The sequence below is a fragment of the Haliotis rubra genome, unplaced genomic scaffold (genome assembly GCF_003918875.1).
Source record: "Haliotis rubra isolate DU_JTF1 unplaced genomic scaffold, ASM391887v1 Scf52, whole genome shotgun sequence".
In the NCBI taxonomy this organism is placed as follows: Eukaryota; Metazoa; Mollusca; class Gastropoda; order Lepetellida; family Haliotidae; genus Haliotis; species Haliotis rubra.
Window position 1 is genome coordinate 3,017,157 of NW_025767213.1, and position 23,013 is coordinate 3,040,169.

A 23,013-nucleotide genomic window follows, 5' to 3' on the forward strand; every position below is an offset into this window, starting at 1 on the left:
CACAGTACTTTAGTATGAGCAGCAAGTGCAACTTTAACTCTGCAAGATGTCCACCACGACAAGTCACCTCTGGAATGAGTTTGAAGGCAAATCAATATGGAGACTGAGGAACACAATTAAAGACAATGCCACAATGATAACTTACCTTTGGAATGTGTCTGAGAGCAAGGCAATGAGGAGATTAAGACACAGGACAGCAGACAGCGCCAACCATGTCCCCACCAACAGGTCCGCCATCAAGGAGTCAACAAGCTTCATATTCTGGAAGATTTGACATTGATTATAGAAACATCTTTTTTCACTATCACAGCATTATGATATAACAAGCATAGTATTACATAACTTTTTATCCTTCCATGTTTGTTGTACACAGCAATTCTAAAAGCAGCTGTTACTTTTAATGGTGAAAAGCACACCTGTTTCAGCATAGTGTAGACTGGATGAGAGTAAACAGTTTTTATGAGAGAACTATGAACTCCAGCTGTGAGAATATTAACCAGTTTCGCACGAAATGTATCAGTTGATCTCACAGTGACAGGATAGTATTATACCTGTGGCCTCTGTATTTGGTTTCTGTTGGTGGCTTGATGATGGTGTAGAAATACTTACAGCATAGTCATACTCATCCACCAGTGTGAGTCGAAACAGGCTGAACATCATGGCGGTGGGGTAGCCGAAGCCGTCCACCTCAATCAGAGTCCCATCCGATTCCTTCTGCTTGTCTCCACCAAAGATCATCCAGAAGGCACATGCTGCAAAACAAACACACTTTCATTGAGGATTTTTCCAGGACATATTTACAATCATTTCAGCATTTTAAATCATTTCACAGTTAAGCAGGTTACACGGATAGACTCTTTGTTACAGCCAGCACTCTTTGCCCCGGTGTATCTTGGTCAAGCTTGCGATAGCCTAACTTTAAAGCTTAAGAAAGACACAACTAGCCACTCTGACACACAGTCTTACCATAGGGAATGTAGAACTCTAGGTAGAGGAAGCAGAATTTCAGCAAGTCGCCGATCATCTTCCCCAACATCACAACAAATGGACCTGGAAACAAGATATCAGGGAGATCCATGTATCTAGACCTTTTGGTCAGTACATATCGTTTGTTAAAGCCATGGAAATTTGTAAATCATGTTTGTTTTTGGTTTGATCCATTAATTGATATGAAGCTGTTCTATAATCAATAAACAATAACTGTGAGCAGCTGCAAACTACTGCCAATGTTGGCAATTTATTTCTTGACACACTATAACCAGGAACCTCCTCACAGACACAAACTACAGTTCCAGTATACTGAATACATAACACTCCACACACAAACACATGTTCACTTGGTTTATGACAAATATTGAAGACTAATGGATGAGAGACTAATAAGGGTGAACGCCTAACTCACCCAGTGTGGAGAAGGCCCTGGCATTCTTCATGAGTCGGAGCCAAAGGAGGATGATGGTGACGCACATGATGCGGATGTGCCAGCGAGCCAGCAGGTTGCTGTGAAGGCCTATGTCGGCAAAGTGGGTGGTGATGGACAAAAGCAGGAAGAAATAACATGTCCAGTCAAATATGTTCCTGGAAAAAAGGAAAAAGAATATCAATAGTCAAACTAACCCCCAAAATTGAATTACATTGAAAGAAGACTACAACATCACTAAAAGGTGCAAGCTTTTATTAAAGAGTTTGGGGCAGTAAAGTGGTCATACCAAAACGTTCTTTGTTGTTTGGCACTAGCCTTTTGTCTTAGTCAGGGCAGTAGGGTAGCCTAGTGGTTAAGGTGTTTGCTCATCATGCTGAAGACCCGGGTTTGATTCCCCACATGGCCACATTATGTGAATCCCAGTTCTGATGTCTATTGCTGTGATATTGCTGGAATATTGCTAAAAGTGGCATAAAATCCAACCATGTTTTTACCCTGGCACTTCTCTTTTGTCTTTGTCACAGGGCATATTTTCTTCAGAAAAATTCTAGATCAAAGAATATGAAATTGAAACTTTTAATATAAATTGTATATTTATATACTTATCCTGTCTCAGGACTTGCACCTCTCTCTCTCGCTCCGACTTTTAGTGGAACGACTGTAAACTTTTTTCCATAGGCCTCCTTGTCCATTCGCCCGTACACTCGATGCTGCTCTCCTTAATTAGCTTCCTAGTTGCTAATGAAGCTTGCAGCATGCTCCACTAATTGCCCACGTGACTACCTTGAATGATCATTCTCTTCTTGGAGCCAACGTTGTAATCTGAATAGTGGGGAGGCCGGGCGGGCATCCATCGCGTGAGATAGGATAAGTATATAAATATACAATTTATATTAAAATTTTCTAATTTTTAAACTTATTCTATCTCACGACTTGCCCTTATCCCACAGTTGAACGGCGGGCCGCAGATTACCCTTCTGTCTGGACAGTGTGAACAGATGGTCTTGGAGCTGTGTTGACTGATGACAACCGTAGATAGCGATGTACAAGGGAGGCCTGTTACACATGCACGCAACTCTTATGCTTGTAGTTGGTTCTCTGGAACCCCTTGGCTTACTAAACACAACGACTCCCAGGGAGATGGGTGCTCCCGAGCAATGTGGTGTCCGACCGCAACCTTGTACAAGACAAGGGACGCAACTTGGCAAGTAGGCCTCGCCTCGCCACGATTTACAAGGTACCCCCATAATTAAAGTCTTGCGACTAGAATCGGGCCAGCCACTGCTTCAAGAAGGCCCCCCCAGACACCAACCGAGGCAGGTGAAAGAGAAACACAACTCGGCATCTTGAAGGTTTAACGTTCAGTTCCGGGCAGCATCAAATTGACCTTCACTCCTTTGCCTAAGCTTAGTCAAAGAATGTGCCGGCAACTTCGGTGGCAGAACGCAACGAAATCCACTGGATTTCGGGAGTGTCACACTTCAATGACGTAATTGCTCCATGGAGTAGAGGTCAGTAAGAGTGAATGTCGAACACCTCTGCATCGTCATACTGATTGTGCCTCAGGTATGTAGGGCCATGCTAGGTGGCCATGTTCAGATGCCTTGGTATGGAGGCCAGCTCGATATTGCCAGCGCATTGAGGTCCCAAGCCATGGGGTCTGGGATTGGTGATATGAACTTTGGAGGTTGGTTGTTGAACCTTGTGATGAACAGATCTATTTGAGGCCGTGATAACGGGTAGACCATCGACTGAAAGATCTCGGGCAGTAACTTCCACTCTGTCGGGGACGGTTGGTTGGATCGGGACAAGGCATCGGCGATCACATTTTTTACCCCGGGAATGTGTCTTGCTCTGGCTACGATGTTGAGTGAGTTATTGAGAAGGAAGAACCTGATCGCCAATTGTAGCAGATTCGCCGAGCCTGACAAGCCTAGATGATATATATACCAAACCACTGTCGAATTGTCTGATTGGATCAACAGACTGGTTGATTGAAGCTCTGTTGCCCAATGTGAGATGGCTTGAATTACCGCCTTGAATTCCAGCTCGTTTATATGAAGTACCTGTTCGTCGGATGAACACAGCTCAGCCACTTGGTGGTCAAAAAAGTGAGCTCCCCAGCCCATGAGGGATGCATCGAGGAATAGGTGATGAGTCGGTGCAAAGGGCATCATAGAGACTCTGGCGCAGACATTCCGTTCGTCGAAACACCACTGATGGACTGGATGAAGCAGTTCTGGAAGGCAAATCAGTTCTTGGGGTTGTCGGCCTGAAGATATGGGCGTAGAAATCGCTGTATCAGCCGAAGTTGGAGCTGGCCTCTGTACGTTAAGGCTTGAGCTGACGTCAGAAGGCCCAGTAGCTCCTGCCACAGATGTAAGGTTCTCGCCTGAGACAGCGCTCGAGGAATGCGTGATCGCTGAATCTTTATCCACCTGTCGTGAGGGACGAACATCATCCCCTGACGAGTGTCAAACAGTGCTCTGACGAATTAGAGTCTCTGAGTCAGTATAAGTTCCGATTTCGCGATGTTGAGCCTGGATGCAATCGTCTATGTAGCTTTTGAAGGTGATCCCTTGAAAGTGGAGGAAGCTCTGATGGGCTTGGTAATTCGGGTAAAAAGCAACGGGGCTATGGAAATTCCAAATGGTAGGACTTTAAATTGGTAGTGATTCCCGTTGAACATGAAGCAAAGGTACTTCTGGTGTTCTGGATGTATCGGAACGTGAAGATAAGCATCCTGAAGACCTAGGCTGATGAGGAAGTCTCCCTTCTTCGGGATGGTGCATAAGAGGTTGATCGACACCATCCTGAAGTGAGGCGATGGAGGCATGAATCGGTCATTGAACAACTTCATATTGAAGATGAGCCGGAGTTTGTTGGAATTTTTATTGGAACCAAGAAGATGGGGGAGTAGAATCCTGGAGTGATGGGCGATGGACCTAGGAGCTCTATTGCGAGTTTGTCTAATAGCGTACCTATTGTGGATTGCAGAGTCTGAAGCTGGTCCACAGGATATGAGCAATGAGCTGGATGCGACGTCAGAGGTGGACTGCCAATAACGGGTAGCTGGTAGCCGTGAAGTAGCAGGTTGGTGACGTACGGATCTCTGAGAATGGTCAAATTCGGGGTGAAGATCTGTAATCTCCCGCCTACCGGAGTGTTGTAAATCAGAACGACTGGGGGTGGGAGATCCCAGTCATGCGATTGTCTCAAGCCGTCACTGCTTCCCGGCGCTGGTCCCTGGGCCAGAGTTGCTCCTGGGGGGGCGACGGGAGAAACCACCACGGCCAGATCTATTTCCTCTGCCACGGCTTTGAGTGGATGCACCACGAAAAAGATTGCGTAAATTTCGGATTGGTAGGGGTGAACTGTGCAGTTCGACTCTGTTTTAATGAGTCCTTGAGCTGTGACTTCTGTATTTTTAACAGTTCAATCGAGACTTGAAAGTGGGTTTCTTTACCAACTTTAGTAGATACTTCTTGGATGCTGCCATTGAAGAGGGAGTCAGTAAGCCATGGCTGGCAAAACAGTTCTGTTTTAAATCACTCCTCCCATGAAGAGATTTTAAGGGGTCCACGTCGGCGAACAGCAAGAGTGTAGCCCCAAAAATGAGACAACTGATCCAGGATAATTTGGAACTGGTCCAGAGCTAAAGTCATGCATCCTCGGATGTAAGCGTCTTGATCAGACTAAGTATGCACCACAGCAGAGCTGACAGTGTCGACTGCTGCAATCACACAACTAATAGATGGCAACGTCTTTCTCATGGCTGAATCCATGTGAACCAACTCTCGGTCCTCAATAAGGTAGGGCGAAGCAGCTAGTTTGCCACACAGGGTTCTAATGTCCTCATCAACTGTTGGAGCTGCGGAGATTTTTGTTAGGCCGTGGGCATGAGAGGTAGAAGGATTATATCTGGGAGCAGAGAATCCTTCCTTCATTCGTTTCAGTATCTTGAAACCATCATTTATTGTACTGGATAATTTCAGAATACAAGGTCGAGGTGGTAGGGTGATGGTAGACTAATCCTGGTTCCTAAGAGTATAAGAGTGATCCAGGTCATCTGCTGAAGCACTCAAGGGAAGTTGGAGCTTCTCAACAATCCAAACGAGTACCTGAGCTGTCTCAACTGCTGCAAAGCTACCCCCAGGGGTAGATAACTGAGAGTGAGCGGGCGTTGCGGGCATGACTATTTGGACTGGATCAATCTCAGGAGGTGGACCAGATGAAGAGCCAGGTGCTACCGAAGCCGGATGGGCTGGAGTAAAAGGCTGTATTTGGTTCCAGGCTGAGGTTATGGCTCTGATCATCATATATTTTGATCCGGAGTTGCTGTAGGAGTTGGATTGTGATCAGGTTCCCATGACTCAGCGATGATCCTAGAGTGAGTCAAAGGATTCTCAGAGCGTGTAGGCGAAACATCGTAAGAGACTGTAGGCCTATTAGTGGCATCAGAACAATGATCACCCGAACGTCGGTCAGAGGAACTGTATCGAGATCTCGAAGTGGTAAGTACCTAAGTAGGTTGGTAAGGCGCTGATCTGGATTCCCTAGTATGGCTAGGTGATCCGGTATGATATGATAGTCCGGGTCGCTGTAGTTCTAGTTGGTGATCTGGTTCTGAATGGAGTTCTGGTTCGACCATCTGAATAGGATCGGCCATGAGATGTGGATCTGTACTGTGATCCCGATTTGTCAATTTCGCTGTAAGGTGATCTAGCTTTTATAGGTGACCTGGGTCGGTAAGATGAGTTGGATTTGTAAAGTGATCTGGATCGATTCAATGCATTAACAGGAAACAGTGATCGTGATCTGGATCTATAAGGTGATCTGGATTGAACAGGTGATCTGGTTTGCAGTTGCGATCCGGCTTGATTTGGTGATCTGGATCGGTTCAGTGACCTGGATCGGTTAGGTGATCTAGATTCGAAGTTGTGATCTGGATCGGTTAGGTGATCTGGATCGGTCCGGTAATCTACTTCGATGTTGTGATCTGGATCGGTTCAATGCATTAACAGGAAACAGTGATCGTGATCTGGATCTATAAGGTGATCTGGATTGAACAGGTGATCTGGTTTGCAGTTGCGATCCGGCTTGATTTGGTGATCTGGATCGGTTCAGTGACCTGGATCGGTTAGGTGATCTAGATTCGAAGTTGTGATCTGGATCGGTTAGGTGATCTGGATCGGTCCGGTAATCTACTTCGATGTTGTGATCTGGATCGGTTCGGTGATCTGGATCGGTCCGATGATCTGATTCAAAGTTGTGATCTGGACCCGTTTGGTGATCTGGATCAGTTAGGTGATCTGGATTGATCAGGTGATGTGGCTCATAGTTGTGCTCTGGATCGTGACTGTGATCTGTATCGATCCGGTGATCTGGATCGGCACGGTGATCTAGATCAGGTTTGTGATGGTGATCTGGATCGTTGTGGTGATCTAGATCGTTGTGGTGATCTAGAATGATGTGGTGATCTGGATCGGCGATTAGGTGATGAAACCTTAAGTGTTGATTCATGATGAACGTCCCCTGGCGACGCTGTTGTAGCCAGCTCCGTCCGGTTCAGTGAACTGTGGGGGGAACTGTGTTGGTTGGTTGAAACAGGCTCCAAACAAACTGAGACAATCGAGGGGATATGTACCAATGATCTGGAAGATGATAGTGTCGATCTAAGGTCCCCTGATAGTGTAGATGGGACAGGCAATGATGGATTATTGATCACAATCACCAGCGAATGATGTGACGCTATGGAATGTGACTGATGCGCACGTAATAGTTGCCGAACGTCCTCAGATAAGTAAGAATCTGATGAAGCGTCCATAAAATCCTCATGAACCACAGACGTCGCTCTCTTGGGTGAAGGTACGATTTTCTGTCGCTGTAACTTGATACGCTTGGCGGGAGTGGGATCAGATTCTGTTGATTTCCTGTCCCTATCAGCGATTCTCCCGGGAGGAAACACAAATGTAGGCCTTAAAATCCTCATCATTTAGTGAATTACACTTGCCACATCGTTTGTTCCAGTTACATTGTCCAATACAGTCACTGCAAGACGAGTGATGGTCGAGGGACGAATAATTCGTCTTGCATTGTGCACAAACTTTCCTATTCCTTGACTGATTATCTGTTTTCCCCATGATGTTAGGGTGAAATAATGTCCCTAATATACAGCACGTCCACACAGTCGTTCGACAAGAAAGAGAATGATCATTTAAGGTAGTCACGTGGGCAATTAGTGGAGCATGCTGCAAGCTTCATTAGGAACTAGGAAGCTAATTAAGGAGAGCAGCATGGAGTGCACGGGCGAATGGACAAGGAGGCCTATGGAAAAAAGTTTACAGTCGTTCCACTAAAAGTCGAAGCGAGAGAGAGAGGTGCAAGTCATGAGGTAGGATAAGTTTAAAAATTAATTTGTTTAAGATCATAAAATGAAATGAGTGAAGATCATGAGTTCACTGAATATGAAGCAAACCTTTCATGACATGTTGGTTTGTTTGTGACATTGCATTCAAGATTCATTGTGCAATTCTTCTGGTTACTCCAGGTCAGAACTCTTACCATGCATCGTTGAAGTATTTGGGATTGAGCTTGTCAAGGGCTTTTAGTTCTGACTTGAGGAACTGTTTTTCCTCTGGCCATCTTGGGTGGCAAAACTCCATATCCTCCTCGATCTCCTTGGTGCGCCATTTTACCCAGTTCTGGAAACAAGGTAAGATGTCCAAACTGAGACATTTAAACCTTGGATATACAGCATGGTTACAGCTCTGTCACTTCACACTTCAAATGTTCCTGCACCGTTACCATAGGTTAGTTGGAAAGCAAGTATGTGGTTATTCTGGCCACCAATGTTGTGTCCAACTGAATCAGTTTCCACGAAGCTGTAGTGTTTGGTTGTCATTGTTTTAACTTGGTTCTGAATGCATATATATTACAAGTCACAATGTCACCCAGACATTAAAATGGTATGGTTACAAATTTATTCAACTGTTAAAATATCATTTTATAATAGACAAAGGTTTTAATAAATTAAATAACATGAAAACACAATACTTCCATCCTATTATGATCTATAAGCTGCACCTATTTTAACCATCTAATCCCATTTGAAATAACATTCTTAAAAGAGCAGCAGGTAGATCTATAACTCAAAATGTTACTCAATATTGTGCAAAATTTAGAGATAATTTTTTATATGAGCTCACCGAGTGTGATCTTTTAGATCTGAAGAATTCTCTGACTTCTTCACACACCTGCCACACTGTAAAACCTATGGCTGTGAGCTGAAGAAATCAATAGGATATGATTACATTCTACAGTTACATTGAGTTAGAGCAAGTATATATGGATGACAACTTTTTTATTCTAGAGCAGACATTTCAGTACTGGTTCTTGTATCGTTTACAAGAATGAAAACCATTTAGAATCTAGAATAAAAGAAGTTGCCATCCATATATACTTGTTCTGTCTCATTTCCAACTTCTAAAATGCCACTCAAAGAAGTCAGTTACATTGAGTGAGTGAATGTTTCTGTTTAACTCATCAGTCAGGAATATTCCAACCATCACGCTACAGCAAATACATAACTGAATCTGGACCAGATAACCCAGTGGATGAGCAACACTTACATCACTGGGGTATGATAACAAGCTGAGCTTTCTCCACTCATTTTGCTGCCTCTTACAACAAGAATAGGCTGCTTGGGACCTGTTCACACCTAGAGTCCACAAGGGTCCACAAGTGTACTCTTAATGGCCATTCATTATATAAACAGATGGACATATTCATGATATTCTCAAAACACTGGCCCACTTTTTAGGCCCACACGGGGCATAATGTTTAAAAATGGCTGTACACAAACAATATTGACTAAATAAAGATAAAACCAATGTTAAATTGTTTTAGATGCTTTTTAATAAATGACCTGATCTTTGAAACATATATAAGGAGCTGCATTAGTATAATACAATTTAAACAGAACTCAAGATGGCTGCCAATGATGTCTGCTACTTACCAGAAGAACAATTCTCCACCACTGGGTAGGCCAAATATACTTGTGCCTCTCATCATACTCAACAAGAATGCCAATGGCTGACCATAGGCATATGTATACGAAGTTGATTAGTAAATTGATCCATGCACCCCGTCTGAAAGCCATATATCATAAAACTGTAGCATCAATGACATTTCTCTGGGGAAATACATGAGGAGACATATTTCATGTTTTTATAAACATGTAATTGCTGCTGACGGACTACATACTGAATTACACAGCTTACATAATGATCACATTTTCATTTATCATACTAAAGGTTTAATTATTTATAAAAATGGTCCATGCATATATCATTTACAATATATATTGTTTTATTTCTACTTGGTGTATTAGTGGCTAGGTACCTTGTGATATAATGTATCTATGGTATATGTTTGTGCACTGGAATTACCACTATAAGTATATAGGTCCTGCATAGAACACCAGTATATTTCTTTCTGTTGTTTGAAATACACTAGAAGTGTCCACGTTAAACCATTACATCATGTGGCAAAGGCCTGAGATATATATCAAACAAAATTCTGGTTTGACATATATGGAAGAAAGTTCTCTCCCCTTTATAGCTAATAAATTACCAGAAATCACAAGATATTCTTTATAGAGAATAATTGATTTATCTCTTCTGTTACAAGTGGTGATCCTAAGAATACTATGAGGAAATCTGCCTTGAACAGAGATCTCAGGCCCTTCCCTGACAATAACATGTAAAATATTATTATAGATGGTAAGCCATTTAACCATTAGGAGAGCAGACAAGAGCAGACATGTTATCATAGTCAGTTGTAATCTCAGTCGGAACAAAGCAGCCTAAAATGTTTATCCTATTCACGCTATCAGTGTACAATGACACATATCGACAGGCCACACTCAGTAACAGACATTTTGGCCACCCAATAGTCACTTTAGTCATCCTTTAAGACAAGCAAAGGGAACTGACTCTCTTCTTCAACCAGACCACTAAAGATGGGCCTGTGTAAGTAAGATTTCCAACAACCGAAGGACACACAAAACAATGGAGACAATTGTAGCAATACTGGATTTTCTGCTCCATTTATTGTGATCATGTGTCAAATAAAACACAAGCTGGCTATTGTCAAACTCATTGTGGAATATGATGGTGACATTTTATTCTGTATCCACTTCTACATCCCCAAATAACAATCTGGTTTCTGACCAAGAACAGGAGTCAAGCTGTGTACAGACAGATTGTCACATCACCAGCCATGTCACCTGCGTCTGATTCACAGTGGAGGCCATTTTGTATGGATAATGACTTGCATGTCACGTGATTAGCTACTGTAACAATTGTGAGAGATCTCGCAGATATGAATGTTGACTGAAGCAGCAACATCTAGGAATGCTGTAGACACTAACCTGCCAAATTTCATCCACATAGTCTCAATAAGTTTTCTGAAGACTGTCGACATAAGAAGATCGTGTTGGCGATAACTGGTTGCCACTTGCAACTACTCGCATTCAAAATAGAAAAGTGTCTATGTTAGTTTCTAGGTAGGATTAAAACTGGATTAGTCTACCTGAAAGAAATCCATATGAAAATCCTATTCCCTGGAAAGCCATCTATTCCTTGAGCTGCTGTATAAAGGGTTAACGACACACTGTACATAATCTTACACACCAAGGCCACAAAAAATCAACAACTTGTTCATTTGTCTTGTCACGGTTTTGAAACAATCCACAAGTAACTTTCATATGATTGATATTTTGAAAGAGAAATTTTATTATTCAAGCCAAAAAGTCAATATCTTTGAAACCTGCAATCAACTTGTTGAAGCCTTGGTGAGAGTGAATCATTAACCATCTCCTGTGCCAAATAAACACCAAAAACAGACATTTTGCCACAACCATGACAGTGAGTGTAACAGTGCAGTAAACACACTTCACCCTGAACCGTATTTCATAGGTAAAACATACACTCCCATCTACCATCTGTCTTCATTTTATTATCACAAAATAATACTAACCTAAAATGCTATCACTGCAGTGTGAAAACATCTTGACTACACAAATCTTAGACCCCAGGTAACATAAAGTCCTTTTTCTTCAACCCCCTGCAGTGTAAATCTAAAAATATATACCATGCATGCAAAGAATCCAGTTTTAATTTATCCAGTAAATTATTTATCACATGATTAAAAACCCTAACTAAATCCTATATGTTGGTAATTTTTGCATATTGTATTTTGAAGTCTTCACGCCATAGTGAAACAGTCCCCACATCAATACTTCTGAAATTAATCCAGTAAACAATTGGATTTATATAATTTGGATAATTTCTCTCATGTGTTTACAAGATCATCTGTTTTTGTTGTTATTTACATGAAACAACATATATCTCACACTCAACTATATATCTGGAGTACATCTAGAATATCAGTCTGCAGGAAAGTAGTTTGTATTAGTTGACTCTAAATGTTAGATGCATTATGGCACATCTATCTGTAAGCGGCAAGCAGAGCTGGGCCCAAACATACGCTCCGAATCGACTCCACATGACCATGATGAGCCTGCTGACGCTATCCTGCATCACCAGGTGGAACTGGGAGTACTGCACCATCACCTGCAGCTGCAACACACATGCACATGCATACACATGCACTGCACAACATGCACAGCAGGACATGCAATAATACCGATACCATCATCCACAAAACTCCTTCAGACACTGAAGCTGACACTGACACTGAAATACATGCCACCAACACCTTTTTATTAATTTGGTTAAAATTCAAAATTTCACACAGCAAACTTATGAGGACAGAATATTGATGAAATTCAATTTGTGAGTCAGAAAAATTTGGGGTTTGTCCAAGTAATAGGAATTATTTGCAATCATAATGTTAGGGTCCAAACTGGGTATACTGTTTACTTCTAAACACTAAAATAGTCTATTATAAGAAGAGTCAAATGTTCATTGTAAATCATTAATGTCAAAAGGCTTTAAAACCTTGCTTAGCATAACATGAAAATTTAATTGTAACCGAGCTAACATCTCAGAAGAGTTTATCTATAATTAGATCCATTGAAACAACAAAACCAACCAATTAGTGTTTGGTATTATCAATCACAAACTACAGTAATGAAACAGAACAAACTATGCCCACACAGATGCTTTCACTAAACGCGAAAATCTGTTAAAGCCTTTTCAACTAAGCCAAAATTATACAGGTTTTCTGACTAAAGGCATCAAAATTTATGGACTACTGACTCCAGACATTTGTATCTCGACCTTCCCAGAATGAGAACATTATACTGGATACAAAAGGGGTGCAGGATTTACATAGACATACACATTGACACAGGGACAACAGGGACACATGAACACATGGACATATGGACACACAGTTATCATGTGGTTATCAGAGTGTCTCGTGTCAACCTCTCCCATCCATTAGTTAGAGGTAAGTAACACAAGAAAAGAGAACAGTATAATTAGTTGGTGCCACCTGAAAAACAACTGAAATGCTGGTAAACTGCATCACATGTCAGTGCCTATATTTACACCAATCAGAAATAGAAGGTAAATATTATTGATTATAACAGAATGTATAATAGATGTATAGATCATAACAGATATGATACACGGGTAAATACAAGATGCTTTATTGCAGCATGTGACCTGTGATTCCTCAGTCTTTAGATGGATGAGTGATTGATTCGGGGCACAATACTACAGAGAAGGATCACACTGATTTATGTGAGTGGTACATAACTACAGGGGTGAGGTATGCCGCTACAGGGGTGAGGTACACTGCTACAGGGGAGGGGACATCACTACAGGGATGAGGTACACTGCTAAAGGGTAGGGTACACCGCTAAAGGGGAGGGGACATCACTACAGGGCTGAGGTACACCGCTACAAGGGAGGGGACATCACTACAGGCATGAGGTACACCGCTACAGGGGAGGGGACATCACTACAGGGGAAAGGACATCACTACAGGGAGGAGGTACACCACTACAGGGGTGGGGACATCACACCACTACAGGGGAGGGGACATCACTACAGGGATGAGGTACACCACTACAGGGGAGGGGACATCACTACAGGGATGAGGTACACTGCTACAGGGGAGGGACAACACTACAGGGGTGACAGGGGAGGGACATCACTACAGGGATGAGGTATCACTACAGGGGAGGGGACATCACCACTACAGGGGGAGGGACATCACTACAGGGGAGGGACATACACCACATGGATCACTACAGGGAGGTACACACTACAGGGGAGGGACATCACTACAGGGATGAGGGACATCACTACAGGGACTACAGGAGGGACATTAGGTACACCACTACAGGCAAGAGGGACATCACTACAGGGGAGGGACATCACTACAGGGGGGACACCACTACAGGGGAGGGACACCACTACAGGGGGCAGGTACACATCACTACAGGGGGAGGACATCACACACACTACAGGGGAGGGACACATCAGGGGGGGAGGGACATCACTACATGGATGAGGGTACATCACTACAGGAGAGGGACATCACTACAGGGATGAGGTACACCACTACAGGGGAGGGACATCACTACAGGGGAGGGGACATCACTACAGGGGTGAGGTACACAGCTACAGGGGAGGGGACATCACTACAGGGGTGAGGTACACCGCTACAGGGGAGGGGACATCACTACATTGATGAGGTACACCACTACAGGGGAGGGGCATCACTACAGGGATGAGGTACACCGCTACAGGCAAGGGGACATCACTACAGGGGAGGGACATCACTACAGGGGAGGGGACACACACACCGCTACAGGGGAGGGACATCACTACAGGGATGAGGTACACCGCTACAGGCAAGAGGGACATCACTACAGGGGTGAGGGACACACCAGCTACAGGGGAGGGACATCAGTACATCACTGGGTGAGGTATGCCGTTACAGGGGAAGGGACATCACTACAGGGGGAGGGACATCACTACAGGGATGAGGTACACCACTACAGGGATGAGGTACACACTACAGGAGGGACATCACTACAGGGGAGGGACATCACTACAGGGGAGGGATGGGATGGGGTACACAGCACTACAGGGATGAGGTACACGCTTCAGGGGAGGGACATCACTAGAGGGGTGAGGTACACTGCTACAGGGGAGGGGACATCACTACAGGGGAGGAGACATCACTACAGGGATGAGGTACACCACTACAGGGGAGGGGACATCACTACAGGGATGAGGTACACACGCTACAGGAGTGGGGAGGTACACCACTACAGGGTACATCACTACAGGGGAGGGACATTACTACAGGGATGAGGGGAGGTACACCACTACAGGGATGAGGTACACTGCTACAGGGGAGGGACATCACAACAGGGGGACTACAGGGGGGACATCACTACAGGAATGAGGTATACCAGGACATCACAACAGGGTACAGGGGAGGGACATCACTACAGGGATGAGGTATAGGGAGGGCATCACAGGGGAGGGACATCACTACAGGGATGAGGTACACCGCTACAGGGGTGAGGTACACCACTACAGGGGTGAGGTACACCACTACAGGGGTGAGGTACACACGCTACAGGGATGAGGTACACCACTACACAGGGGATGAGGTACACAGGGGAGGGACATCACAACAGGAGTGGACATCACTACAGGATGACAGGGGTGAGGTACACCACTACAGGGGTGAGGGTACACCACTACAGGGGAGAGGGACACCACTACAGGGATGAGGTACACCACTACAGGGGTGAGGTACACCACTACAGGGGAGGGGACACCACTACAGGGATGAGGTACACAGCTACAGGTGTGAGGGTACACACAGGGGAGGGCTACTGGGGGAGGGACATCACAACAGGGGAGGGACATCACTACTGGGGGAGGGACACATCACAACAGGGGAGGGACATCACTACAGGGGAGGGACATCACAACAGGGGGAGGGACATCACTGCTACAGGGGTGAGGTACACATCACAACAGGGGGGAGGGACATCACTACACAGGGGAGGGACATCACTACAGGGGAGGGACATCACAACAGGGGAGGGGACATCACTACAGGGGAGGGGACACCACTACAGGGATGAAGTACATCACTACAGGGAAGGAGCTCAATAGGGAGAGATATATCAAGGGGGACAGGGAGGAGGTCACATCACTGCAGACAGAGATTAGTTGCTTCAAGTGGTGAGACTTACAGGTGTCTGTGTGTGGCCACCAGGATCCAGTTCTGCAAAAAGATGATGCCATTTATTAAAAAAATGTAACAGCATCAGTTACAGAAAAAAAAAATAAATGAAATCTACATATCTTAAAAATGCATGGTGAAATTTACAAAAGAAATGTCCACAGTTTCTACAGATGAACATCTATGTATTGTGTCAGTGAACTACATCTAATAACCATTTGCCCTGCATTATCTCTGTGCTCAGTTGAAAGTTGATTCAGCTGAAGGAACTTTATTCTACTGGCAACAACACTGTCAGGTTTCCTAGCCTCCTTTACACAAAAGTGGGTGAGTGAGTGAGTAATAGTGACTATGATTTAACATTCCAGCAATATGATAGCAAGGGCCAGCGGATGGCTTCACACATTGTACCCATGTAGGAAATTGAACCCGGGTCCACAGCATGCTGAGTGAAGGCTTTAACCACTAGACTAAATTACCCCAATGCCCTTTCACACAAAACCTTGAAAATAACACTCAGGTTTTATGATGACATAAAGTATCCAAGTTGCAGCTACATATACAATGCTCACCCATTAGATTTCAATTTGGAGCAGAGTTAAAAATGAAAAGGACAGAGTAAATGTGATGATCATGTTCCAACAAATTGTTACGGTATGTGGATAGTTATACAAAATGAAACAGAGGGCTGAGAAAAGGGGGTTTACACAATTATACCATAAAAGACAGTAAGCAATTTCAAATTTGGTTTAGTGTTGAAATGGGATAGAATTGTGTCAACGGGATAGAGGCCAGTCAAATTTAGGGATCTGAGGCACAAATGAGCTTTGATTCTCGACATGCCAGACTGTGGCAATGAAGGGCCGTCAATGAAGTAAATGTCCAAGCAGCAACAGGCAAAACACTCATACTCTATTCAAGCATTATTTTACAACAAGAACTGGGGCCAATTAGATAATAATATACGACCAATTAAATAGCATGCGTGACGGAGAACTGGTCCTACAGTAAGCTAGGAATATGATGTCATAATTTGATAGGAAACCAGTAAAACATACTGCAGAAACCCACAGGGGGCATGTATCTGTGAATTAGGCAAAATTTTGGAACTAAAATGTTTTGAGAAAAGAAAATGGTTAAAGGTTGTTCCAAGAAAACATTCAGATTATGAAAGTTGCTGAACATTTGACAAAAACTTAAACAGAAATCATGCACAACCATGCAAAAGTTTCAAACAAATGTTTCAATAGCTAAGTTTGTTTATTAGGTTCCTGAAGTATTCACTTTCCAACAAGTAGCAGTGTTTAACCAGACAGTGTACGACTAATGATGCTGTAATATATGTCGGTTTTGAAAAGCAGTCAGGTACCACATAAAGCATAAATCAAGGTATATACTAGCTTGTGAAAGCTACCCTGGGCCCATAAGCAAGGATACATGCTGCCTGTATTTGCTAGATCGATGCTGTTGGTAAGGAGTAATAGTCAATCATATAAAACTGAACAACTGAGATATTATTTGTTGTTTTAATTCATTTGTAGTAGCCAGAACATGAGGCCTCGACCATTCATAAAATTGCCCAGAAATAACTGTCAGTTGCTCCAAAGTGATATTATTATTTTAAATATATACTGAAACTTGGAACTAAAATATCTCCATATAAAATAGAACCATGTCATCCAATCACTGCATCAAAATTCTTTGAATTTATGTATATTATTGATATTTATTCAACTGAATCATGTGGGAAAATGTGTGTAAGGCTGACTGCTATTTCAGGCTTACTTTACAAGAAAATACACAGAATAATCTTAATAATAATCAGCAAAGACAATTTTTATGGTAAATCATCTTGCCATACTGGTGATCATTTACCTCAAATTTCATCGACCATTTCACATTTTCATTTCCTTTGCTATGACATACATTCTATTATTCGTTGATCTTCTGATAGATATTGCTTTGCAAAGCACAGCCCAGTGAAAATAGCACAAAGCAAACCAGTTGTATAATAGTCCATGACAACCAAACTTTGATGCTGAGAAGAAAGACATGATCCATTTCAGTACATTCATAGTGTTGTTATAACCCCAACCACAACGATTATAAACTGTGTAACTAAATCACCCGCAAATGAATTACCTGCCCTTAGAGAGGGTGGATTAAACTTAAAGAACCCACTCCAACCATTGCCAAAGGGAGGCAACTCATAACATCATTATTTATATCTTGATAACCAATAACAATTAACTACATTCTCAAATGGAAAAAAGGAGGTGAGTCGCATTATTATGTACTTATAACCAAAGAAAAGAACCTTGGTGAAACAACTGCAGCACTGACAGGCCCAGTCGGCTATTTGTGTCCAACCATGAGAAAACCTTACAACATGAACTACCACAGCACTGACAGGCCCAGTCGGCTATTTGTGTCCAACCATGAGAAAACCTTACAACATGAACTACCACAGCACTGACAGGCCCAGTCGGCTATTTGTGTCCAACCATGAGAAAACCTTACAACATGAACTACCACAGCACTGACAGGCCCAGTTGGCTATTTGTGTCCAACCATGAGAAAACCTTACAACATGAACTACCACAGCACTGACAGGCCCAGTCGGCTATTTGTGTCCAACCATGAGAAAACCTTACAACATGAACTACCACAGCACTGACAGGCCCAGTCGGCTATTTGTGTCCAACCATGAGAAAACCTTACAACATGAACTACCACAGCACTGACAGGCCCAGTCGGCTATTTGTGTCCAACCATGAGAAAACCTTACAACATGAACTACCACAGCACTGACAGGCCCAGTCGGCTATTTGTGTCCAACCATGAGAAAACCTTACAACATGAACTACCACAGCACTGACAGGCCCAGTCGGCTATTTGTGTCCAACCATGAGAAAACCTTACAACATGAACTACCACAGCACTGACAGGCCCAGTCGGCTATTTGTGTCCAACCATGAGAAAACCTTACAACATGAACTACCACAGCACTGACAGGCCCAGTCGGCTATTTGTGTCCAACCATGAGAAAACCTTACAACATGAACTACCACAGCACTGACAGGCCCAGTCGGCTATTTGTGTCCAACCATGAGAAAACCTTACAACATGAACTACCACAGCACTGACAGGCCCAGTCGGCTATTTGTGTCCAACCATGAGAAAACCTTACAACATGAACTACACAGCACTGACAGGCCCAGTCGGCTATTTGTGTCCAACCATGAGAAAACCTTACAACATGAACTACCACAGCACTGACAGGCCCAGTCGGCTATTTGTGTCCAACCATGAGAAAACCTTACAACATGAACTACCACAGCACTGACAGACCCAGTCGGCTATTTGTGTCCAACCATGAGAAAACCTTACAACATGAACTACCACAGCACTGACAGACCCAGTCGGCTATTTGTGTCCAACCATGAGAAAACCTTACAACATGAACTACTGCAGCACTGAAAATATACGGAGTAGGTCCACAAGTCAGAGATCAGAAGCACCGGCTGACTTGTATCTCAGACAACAATCACATTTAGCCAGCTATAGTTCCTATCTTAATTCAGAAGAGTTACTTATGAACCAGAATATGAAAAAAAAAATGTTTAAAAATGTTATTAGTTTGCATGCAGAACAACATCGATATGCCATTGAGCACATCCTCCACAACTTACTCATGCAGTAAAGAAATTGTAAGTGTAACAAACTTAAACCGTGAAATGTTGACTTGTGTAAAAAGGCCATGTTCCAGAAAACTGATCTGATTTTCACATTGTTCCTCCTACATAATTCACATTGGTCATTCCTGTCTCTATACAGCTTGAAATGTGACCTCAATGTTGAATATCAGACCAGTTTTCTGGAACATGGTGAGATATGTGATAACTGGCCTGCAACAAAGTTGTTATGGTTAATGTTACAACACAACAATAACACAACACAATAACACAATAACACAACACGACACAACACACAAGCATGCCACCACACGAAGGAGGGGATCTCACCACCACTGCATTGTGATCTAAGGGTTTACTTACCATTTCCTAAACAAACAAAAACAATCAGTGAAGTCAACGGAAGCAATGGCAGTCACAACATTCAATATCAAATCACACGTCCAATAAGACCGTAAGAATGCACTTTAAAAAATACAGACTAATATGTCTTCTAATTCCTTATGCTCTGACTGACAATTCACCATCAGTGACTGGTGATAGATATTACATAATTTACTGAAATACACATACAAGGTTCTACTGAGACCAGCAGTGTAGAGGGTTTACATTCTTGGCTGAGAACTATTACTGAAAACGATATATAGCTTCATTGATTTTTAAACTAAACTTTGATCTTCCCCAAGTGTAACTCACCATGTATGGGTTTACTAAGTGACCTTAAAATATACGTTTTACATATTTAATGGAAATGAAATAAAAATCCACTGACATTGTTAAACTTTAATTCCCACTCACAGGAATAAGAATGTGATGTAACAGTCTATACCAGCTGGTGTCATTGTAGCATATTTTATGAGGATCTTTTAACTCGCAAATGATCTTGATAAATGTTAAATATTTCACTATGCACATGTCACATGACAATTTCTGTGAATGTTTTTCCAGGAAATACATATACTGAATGATAATGTTAAAGACAACACCGCAACGCTATAGCAGTACATGCCCATGTTATAGCAGTACATGCCCATGTTATAGCAGTACATGCCCATGTTATAACAGTACATGCCCATGTTATAACAGTACATGCCCATGTTATAGCAGTACATGCCCATGTTATAGCAGTACATGCCCATGTTATAGCAGTACATGCCCATGTACATGCCCATGTTATAGCAGTACATGCCCATGTTATGCAGTACATGCCCATGTTATAACAGTACATGCCCATGTTATAACAGTACATGCCATGTTATAGCAGTACAGAGTTATAGCAGTACATGCCCATGTTATAGCAGTAATGCCCATGTTATAGCAGTACATGCCCAGCAGCAGATCAAGACAAATCATCTAGCTTCCACACCTACTATGCTACCTGAGAATTTACTTTCAATGTCATACCCATTCATATTCTTCATAGATTTTCTAAATACATCAGTCACAACCACAACATATTATAGTGAGTGTATTATACAGTTTCTATGGGGTTCAGTTCCAGAGAAAGATAGGAAGAAGAGAAAGCAAGATCAAGACAAGTGCTTTCTAACAAAGAATATATACCCATTCATTTAGATTAATATAAACAACCGATATACTTTGTAGATTGAAATACTTTTAGAAATATGAGCAAAATAAGACATTTTACAAATAATATTAAATGAGGATATCTGATTTATAAATATTTATAAACATCCAACATAATATCGGTTCCAAGTGTCAGCTCTTCTGTCTGTTATGACGGAAATGAAGTACTACTGTGCCAGAGAGTGCTACAATGCCCTCCTTCCCATATACATGTACTATGCTGCCGTACAGACAGTGTTAGACAGCCCAGAGTCTACTTGTGCCATTAGTAAATCCACTAGGACAGAGACTGGCATCAGAGACATCTATATACATACTTCTGTCCTGGACAAGTAGGTTGAGGTAATAATACTGCTTCCTGTTCGGTCGGTCAGTCGAGCGGAACTGTTTGAGTGCCTCACTTGCCTGGAATTTAGATGGTTCTCGATAAGAACAGGCAGATGAACATATGCATATATGAAATATACAGCTAGTCTTGAATGTTTAGAAGGTAACATCTTCATGTTATGGTTGTAACAGATATAAAACATGCTTCATGGTTTCCTGGAAAATGACTGAGACAAATGAGGACATCTTGTTACCACCAGGTCACCAGGCCTTCATAAATATATTCAGCTGAAAAATCAAAACAAACATTTGCTCATGGTCCTTGGGTGCTGGATGATATGATAAAAGAAAATACTCACAAAAAATGCTATTCCATGTCTTGATTTTCTTTTATGAAAAACAATAATGACATGTTTTATGACATAATTATACTAGCGTACCACGGGTGCCATCTTGGTAATCATCCATGTGATGGCCTTCTGCCCTTTGTTGTCACTGACGCCGACTGGAGCATTCAGTTCCAGCAGCAGACGAGCTGACTCACTGCGATCTGACAACACAAGATATTCAATGAGCACCTGGTATACTGACTGTTCACATGATAAGTTCCAAACCAAGATATTCCATTGTTTCCAAAGCCAAACTTCCTGCTGGCTTACCTAGCTCGGCTGCGACATGTATAGGTGTTCTCCCCTTGTAGTCCTTCACCCATTTGTAAAGGCAGCCACTTTTCACAAGCGCCTTCAAGGAGTTGATAGCATCATTCTTTGCAGCATAGTGAACTGGTGTTTGTTCCTCCTTTAACGTGCGTGCCTCCTTGTCGGCTAGAACATGATTGGACAAGATAAATTAACAATGTGCAAGGAAACATTTTACTACATTTAGAGTTGTTTTGTCGAAATTACAAAATATTTGCCACCCCAACCAAGATCTGCTCCCAAGGTGGCTCCACTCAGGCTCATGCTCTCAGCTTCCACACTCACCTTGTTGATCCTCCAACTTGTTGCGACATGACTCCCATTTGTCCATTGTCTTACAAAAGTTATATATAGAGTTATTGCCCTTTGCAGACTAAGTGCTTATTCACATCTTTGGACAATTGTCAAATTTCGGGGCTGCCATATAGCTGGAATATTTCTGAGTGCAGCGTAAGACAACAACAACAAATGAAAAAAAAAAAGGAGAAGTATCAGGCCAGGTTACTGCTAATATCTATTAAGAAAGCAAACACAGTGGTGATTGTTTGGGGGTTGGTTGTTGCCCAACACTGCACTAATATTCAACATAGTTGATGGTGACCAACAGATAAGTGGGACTACACTCACCAATGATTGATATCAAGAGCTATGTCACAAGATGGTAGACAACAACGACACATGTAACTAAGTCAGTGAACTTGACTACCTGATCCACTTATTCACTGTGTACAAGCACAGGGCCCTGCGGATATATCTTAACCCATGTTTCATGCTGTGGAGTGCAAACTCTCTGCCATGTAGCTTCAACTGACAGCAGACTTACAAAGATCTGTACACTCACCTCCCCTGTCTATGAGAAGAATGACCATCATAGGGTAGTCCACTGCGGCTGCCACATGGAGGGGAGAGCGGCCATACTTGTCTTGCTGGTTGATGTTGGCGCCATGCTCCAAGAGGAACCTGGCTACATCACAGTGCCAGTGACGAGCAACCTGAAGTCAACTCCAACATATCAGAGACTGCTAGGGACAGACAG

General features: G+C 42.7%; 1 protein-coding gene across 1 annotated transcript in view; it reads right to left on the minus strand.

Annotated features, from left to right (window-relative positions):
* Positions 1–23,013, minus strand: part of LOC124292526 — a 51,879-nt gene that overhangs the window by 17,793 nt on the left and 11,073 nt on the right. The window contains exons 7-20 of the mRNA XM_046729646.1: positions 22,819–22,969; positions 21,939–22,103; positions 21,720–21,829; positions 21,270–21,357; positions 19,729–19,734; positions 15,681–15,712; positions 10,857–10,948; positions 9,441–9,573; positions 8,632–8,709; positions 7,988–8,127; positions 1,403–1,578; positions 967–1,050; positions 610–752; positions 146–261 (exon numbers count right to left, since the gene is read on the minus strand). Coding sequence (XP_046585602.1) covers positions 146–261; positions 610–752; positions 967–1,050; positions 1,403–1,578; positions 7,988–8,127; positions 8,632–8,709; positions 9,441–9,573; positions 10,857–10,948; positions 15,681–15,712; positions 19,729–19,734; positions 21,270–21,357; positions 21,720–21,829; positions 21,939–22,103; positions 22,819–22,969 — 1,514 coding nt within the window. The remainder of the gene's footprint in view (positions 1–145; positions 262–609; positions 753–966; positions 1,051–1,402; positions 1,579–7,987; positions 8,128–8,631; positions 8,710–9,440; positions 9,574–10,856; positions 10,949–15,680; positions 15,713–19,728; positions 19,735–21,269; positions 21,358–21,719; positions 21,830–21,938; positions 22,104–22,818; positions 22,970–23,013) is intronic.